The sequence below is a fragment of the Cajanus cajan genome, chromosome 11 (genome assembly GCF_000230855.2).
Source record: "Cajanus cajan strain Asha chromosome 11, NIPB_CcT2T_4, whole genome shotgun sequence".
In the NCBI taxonomy this organism is placed as follows: Eukaryota; Viridiplantae; Streptophyta; class Magnoliopsida; order Fabales; family Fabaceae; genus Cajanus; species Cajanus cajan.
This window is the reverse complement of record NC_138527.1, coordinates 16915118-16922231: the sequence shown is the minus strand read 5'-3', so window position 1 is coordinate 16922231 and position 7114 is coordinate 16915118. Positions and strand designations below refer to the sequence as shown.

General features: G+C 38.2%; 1 protein-coding gene across 1 annotated transcript; it reads left to right on the top strand.

The window, feature by feature from the left end:
• The first annotated feature begins 1414 nt into the window (after positions 1 to 1414).
• LOC145953408 (uncharacterized) lies at positions 1415 to 2071 on the top strand. Its single transcript, XM_083067358.1, has 2 exons — positions 1415 to 1600; positions 1742 to 2071. The coding sequence occupies exons 1-2, from the start codon at positions 1415 to 1417 to the stop codon at positions 2069 to 2071; spliced, it is 516 nt and encodes a 171-aa protein (XP_082923484.1).
• Positions 2072 to 7114: the final 5043 nt, after the last annotated feature.

The window sequence follows — 7114 nt, the reverse complement described above, 5'->3', positions numbered from 1 at the left end:
GCTCCTGGAAGGATTTAGCTGATGCTTTCCTTAAACAATATAAGTATAATCTTGACATGGTTCCAGATAGGTTTGAACTACGTAACATGTCTAAAAAAGATGGTGAAACGTTTAAGGAATATGCTCAGAGATGGAGAGAAGTGGCAGCACAAGTGGAACCTCCTTTGTCTGATAGAGAAGCAGTAGCCCTGTTCATTGATACTTTACAAGCACCGTTCTATGATAAAATGATTGGGAATATTTTATCAAATTTCTCTGATATAGTCATCATCGGGGAAAGGATTGAGAATGGCATGAAGAGTGGGAAGATTGCGGTTAACTCTATTGAAATAGCTGGTTCAAGAAAATTTTCAAATGGTGCAGGAAAGAAAAAAGAAGGAGATACAAATGCAGTGACATTCAACTCCCCTAGGTCACCTAACAACCAACCTCCTTATTTCTATACCCCTCACATGGTCTACCCAAATATCACTACCGTCTCACCACATCCTCAACAACCTATCCATCAAGCTCTGCAAGCTTCACCCACAATACCTACCGCACGACCACCTCAATCTACCCAGCCATGGAACCAAAATTCTAACCATGTGAGGTCACAAAATACCCAAGATCGAAAACCAATTGAGTTTGACCCTATCCCTATCTCCTATACTGACTTGTTCCCTCTCCTACTACAAAATTCACTAGTAGTACGTTGCCCGATGAAGCCCATAGAACCACCATATCCTAGGGGATACGACGTTAATGCCAAATGTGATTATCATGCGGGAGCTATTGGTCACTCCATTGAAAATTGCAGGGCACTAAAAACCAAGGTACAAAGTTTGACTAAGGCTGGGTGGTTAAACTTTAAAGAGGACAATCCTAACATTGGGAATAACCCTCTACCAGGTCATGGAGGGCTGACAGTTAATTCTATTGAGGAGAGTAGATGGGGTCCCTCTCAGTGATCTGTGAGAAAGCTTTTGGTGTGATGGGTTTGAGTTTCCAAACTCAATAGCTATTGTTGAGCAAGACTCTTGCGAGAATGAACATGCTAGTCTGGTTCACGCTTGTCCACTGAACGTGGAACTTAACAATTGGGAGATTGTCAAGCTGCCTGTTGGTTTTTAATTCAAATTTTAAGTAATTTTCTTGTAATGTCAGTCTTATTGCTCTGCCCAAGGCTTTAAGATTTATTTCTTTAAATAAGGGCTCATGCATTTCCTTTTAAATGTTAAATAAAATGCATTCATTCTTCCTTCATCTCTTGCCTTTTCCTTTCTCCCTAATCTCTTTACCAATCTTTTTCTAACTTTAAAGAATGCGAAAAAATGTGCTCGAAAGTGATAATGCTAGTGTTGCATCAGATAATTTTGATTGTGCAGTTAATCAGACTTGTGAGGAAATGGAAAATGATTGCTCTAAATACTAGATGTATGCTGATAACATCAATGCTTTACCAAATTTTCTTAATGTTTTCTCACCACCTTGGACATTTTCAATGTGGGGAATGGATTTTATTGGCCCTATTGAGTCGAAAGTGTCAAATAGACATCGCTTCATTCTGGTTGCTATTGACTATTTCACCAAATGGGTTGAAGCCGCTTCATATGCCCATGTGACTTGAAATGTGGTTGTAAAGTTCATCAAAAGGGAATTAATTTTTCGTTACGGTGTGCCAAGCAGAATCATCACTATTAATATAACCAACTTGAACAACAAGATGATGACAGAATTATGTGTTGACTTCAAAATTCAGCACCATAACTCTTCCCCATACCGCCCAAAGATGAACGGGGTAGTTGAAGCAGCAAACAAGAACATCGAGAAGATTATTCAGAAAATGGTAGTGACATACAAAGATTGGGATGAGATGCTTCCATTTGCTTTACATGAGCAGCAAACAAGAATATCAAGAGGATCATCAACTGGGGCAACCCCATTTTCCTTAGTTTATGGAATGGAAGCAGTCCTTCCAATCGAGGTTGAAATTCCATCTTTAAGAGTATTGACGGAAGCCAAATTAGAAGAAGCAGAATGGGTCCAAACCCGTTTGGATCAACTAAATCTCATTGAGGAGAAAAGTTGAATGCAATTTTTCATGGCCATTTATACAAAAGAAAAAATGCTCGCTAGATTGAAAACCCGAAAGGGCGATCTAGGCAAAAATTAGGGTAAAAAAAAAAACACAAAAAAAGAGCTGGTTAGATTGAAAACCTGAAAAGGCGATCTAAGCAAATTGAAAGCGACATGCTAAGTTGAAAACTCGAAAAAGCAATCTAGCAGATAAGCATCACGCCAAATTTCAAGGTATCAATTGGGGCCAGACACGGTAGAGCAAAACAAACTGGGGCAAATACGTTGAATTATCCTCTCAAGTTTATTGGCGAGCAATCAAGGTTATTGAAGTGTAGTACTAGCATTGTTCATCTAGAAAGTATCATTCACATAACAATTACCTCCTATTGCTACCCTTGTACATATTTGTCATTCTTGTCATACAATGACTTCCTTTGTAAACACATTCTTACTCTCTTAAATAAGATTATCCTACCTCTTTGTTGCCAATTCTTTTTGCATTTTATGATAATATACTGAAAGGAAATGCATGTTACATCTAAAAAAGAAAAATTCAAGGCATTACAAATTATTTTTATGAGTTTTAAAAGCCACAGTATGCTTGATAATTTCTTGATAAATGTTACAAAGCGCAACCAATAGGATAATGTTGTTTCAACTCATAAGTGTTTACAACAGCTTAAGGGTAACCCACAGGAAGTAGCCAACTATCATTCAAGACGAAAGTATCCAAAGACCTCACTCATCCATGATCCTTGACTGTGTGTCACGATGAGGAATTTCTGAAAAATAAAGCAAAAGCAAAAACAAAAAGGGAAATAAACAAAAGTTTAAGTCTTGAAAGTTGTGTCTCATAACATTTTGCATTATTGCATCACATTTCATTTGCATCCCTTGCTTCCTAGAACTTATGACGTAGAGTTTTTAGGCTAAGCACTTACTTCATATATGACTTCCTTTTTAAAGCCCAGTATCTGCTTGGCACCAGTTATATCTTTCTTTTTAAAGCCCAGTATCTGCCTGGCACCAGTTATATTTTTCTTTTTTTAAGCCCAGTATTTGCCTGGCACCAGTTACATTTTTCTTTTTAAAGCCCAGTATCTGCCTGGCACCAATTACATTTTTCTTTTTAAAGCCCAGTATCTGCCTAGAACCAGTTATATTTTTCTTATTAAGCCCAGTATCTACCTGGCACAAGTTACAATTTCTTTTGTATAAGTTCAGTACTTACCTGGCACAAGTTACAATTTTCTTTGTATAAGCCCAGTATTTACCTGGCGCGACCCATCGACTAATCCAGCACAAGCATTTGGTCGATCCAATATCAACATTCAATCAACCCAGCACCAGCATTTGATTGAATTGGCACCAACAATCGGTCGATACAGCACAAGCACTCGACCACTCTAGCATTAGCATCCAGTCCATCAACATTCAATCAATCCAGCACCAACATTTGATTGAATTGGCACCAACATTCGGTCGATGCAGCACAAGCAGTTGACCACTTCATCAAGCACAAGCATTCAACTACTTCAGCATAAACATTCAGTCGATCCAGCACAAGCATTCGACCACTCCATCAAACATTGACATTCGATTGATCAAGCACAAGCATTCAACATTAACATTCGGATGATCCAGCACTAGCACTTGATGATTCCAACACAACATTCTAGCATTTGACTAGCTTCAAGCAAAAGCATTGAATCTTTCAAGAACTTACTTCATCAACAATAGCTGGATAAAATTAATTCACATCTTTATTTCTTTCTTATCATAAATGATCTAAATTACCTTATTTAGATTATTTAATAAGAAATAAATAAAGAGGGGCAACTGTGAATAATCAATTTTATCCAGACTCACAAAAGTTATGAAATAGACATCTACTATGAAGGGAAGGAGCTCCCGAAACATGCCGACAAGAAGACAAGACTTTAGAGGGCCCAAAAGCACAAATTAAGTTTTTTTTTTTTTTGGGCGTTCCAGAATTGGAACGGGCCGTTCCAAAATCGGAACGGGCCGTTCCAAGGTCCAGAACGGACCGTTCCAAGGCTCCAAAAAGGCCAAAAACCTTAATCTGGAACGGGCCGTTCCAAGGCTGTTCCGGTCTAAAAAATTGGGTGTTATTCTCAATACTGGAACGGGCCGTTCTGATTTCAGAACGGGCCGTTCCAGTATTGAATTTCTCACACAACGGCCATGTCCAGAACAGCCGTTCCGATTTTGGAACGGGCCGTTCTGGACCCCTTCCCGAAGTCTACAAATAGACAGTTGGGGCTCATTTCTGAGACCCCGAAAAACTTCGTCCGGTACTCTTCAGAGCTCGAAATTTTTTCTCTCTCTCTTCCCCCTCTCTTTTGTATTTCTTAAGATCTGTGAGACACCTCTGTAGTGTGAAAGGTAGCCAAAAAGCACCTTCTTGATCATCATATTCGAAGATTCAATTCATTTGGTATCGTTCTTTTCTTAACTTCTTTTTTTCTTTTATTTATTTGTTTATTTTATTTATTTTTTGTTTATTTATTTATTTTTATTTATTGTTTGTACATAGTAAATATGATTTGTTGCCTTTAATATTGTTATTTATAAAAATATTTAATATGCGACCAATAATAATGTTAATTGAATAACATTTTTATCTTTAACATTATTAGGTCCTGAGAGTTTAATGACTAGTCATTTGCTAGCTTAAACTCTCCTTAACAAATTTGTTTTTTTTAAATAAAGATATGTTGCAACCAATAACGTTAATTAAGTAGCACTTCTATTTTTAACGTTATTGGAGGGATTTATTGTTTAGTCATTTATTAACTTGAATCCTTATGCAAAATCTATTTCTTTAGATAAAAATATAAAAATATAAACATAATGTTGCTTTAATGATATTAATTGGGTAGCATTTCTACCCCTTAATATCATGTAAATCATAAAATGATGGGTTCCTCCTTCCATGAATGACGTAGGGATTGAAGGGAGAAAGCCTTTGCCCTTGATCTAGGTTCAACAAGGTAGACAAAAGGAAAGGTGTATGGTGAAGAAAAGGAAGTTGGCGTGAAAATGATGGTGTTTGGGCGGAAGCACTTAGGGTGGTGGTGTTTGGGTGCTCAAAGTTGGCTCACTCCAAGGTAGGTGGAGGCCACTCTAGGTTTCCTACTCTCCAAGGGTGGAGATAGGAGGGGGATAGCCGAAACTTACCCTAGGGACTAAGGATGAGACGTTGAGGCATAAGAATGCTCACTCAAAATCTATATAATCCAAAGTATTTACAAGTGGTGGGGTGTTGGGTATTTATAGGAGGGGAGGCATCTAGGGTTGCATTTGGAGTAGGCAAATGCATTCCAAATGAAATGCAAATGAACCCTAGATGCAACTTGGTGGCCAAGGATGGAATCTTTGGGTTTAGATTGGCTATATCTAGGTGCATGATAAGACCATGCAACCTTTGCCCTCCACTTGGGCCTAAGCCTTTCTAACACCAAAAATAGACCCAATAAGCACCAAAAATGTGTCACCCTCTAATTAACACCCTAGCCCAAAATTAAAAACCCTAATAATCTAGAGCACCCCATAATACAAGGGTAAAAATGGGAAATACAAAAGAAAATAAATTCTAAATCCTAAACACCCCAAAATACAAGGGTAAAATTGGAAATACAAGTAAAACAAAATTGTATGACTAAAATACCCCAAAATACAAGGGTAAAATAGGAAATTAAAGACAAGGGCAAAATAGGAATAAAGAAATAAATGCTATAAAACCTAGGAGCTAAGGTCCAAAAATGGCCTTACTATCCCATTCCTCTTGCCTACTTTAGTATATCACCTCTTGGTCTTCTCGACCTTAGTGTTATTCCATCATTCCCTCCCTCTTGAAAAGGATTTGACCTCAAATCAAGAGGTTCTTTATGGTGGACATAATGACCAACAAAAACATAAAAGTAAGCATGAGAGGTAATAGTATATGATATAGATGGAAAGTGCATCCTAAGAGGTGTCGCCACCCGCCGAAACGGACCTTGGCATTCGCGATGATGGTTGGACTCGTTTTTATAGTTTGTAAAGTGTTGGATTGTTAGAACGACTTATTCTCAAAACCGAGACCTCGTCGAACTAACAATTTTATTAAATGAGTCACTAATCCATGTTAATCTCAAGCGAGACCCTCCATGAAAAAGTGGTGTATTGTTAGAACGATTTATTCTCAAACTGAGGCCTCATCGAACTAACAATTTTGTTGAATGAGTCACCAATCCATGTTAATCTCAAACGAGACCCTCCATGGATTAGTGGTTTTCGTAAATGAAGGGTTCTTGGAGTCGCCACCAATGTTTTACTCAAAACATTGGAAAAAGGGATAAGGCAATTGATTTCATAAATCAACCTTGGTCATTACAACCAGAGTCGGGTAAGGGAGTCGGTTACGTGCGGGGAAGGTGTTAGCACCCCACAACGCCCCTTTCGGGTTCCCTATGACGGATTATTTCATAAATAACAGTGTAAAATTACTAAATTACCCCTATTTATTATAAACGGCTATGAATAAGATATCTACATGATGAATAAATTAAACATGCGATGCAACAATCAGAAAGCAGTAAAAGGAAGGATTTTGAAGAAGAAACCTTTGAAGCGTGCTTTTATATATTCAAATGTTAGGAGGCTTTTTGGCGCTCCCTCCCACTACACGCTCGCTCATTCCCTAAAAATTAATCTTTACTATGGAAATCAAAAAGATTTCCCTTCGACTAGTTCGAATTCTCAAGCTAAATGCTCAGAACTCAAGAACTTCGTCGGATCGGCTCTCGGAGAGAATTCTAGGGCAGAACACTGCTCAAAAACCCCAGAATACTCAAGAAGAGAGTCCAAGAAGTGTGGAAAAGTGTGGAATGACGTCCAAATGACGTCCTATATATAGGAGTGAGGCGCAGTACGGCCTCTGAAATCAATACGGCCGTACTGAAGTTTTTGAACTTCAGTACGGCCGTACCAAATTCAATACGGCCGTACCGTAGTTCAAAAACCCAGTACGGGCCGTATTGACCTCCCA

Excerpts from the sequence above, each read along its gene's own strand:
- LOC145953408 (XM_083067358.1), top strand. The coding sequence starts at position 1,415 with ATGTATGCTGATAACATCAATGCTTTACCAAATTTTCTTAATGTTTTC. Across the intron at positions 1,601-1,741 it reads AAGCCGCTTCATATGCCCAT|CACCATAACTCTTCCCCATA; the intron begins GTGACTTGAAAT and ends TTCAAAATTCAG.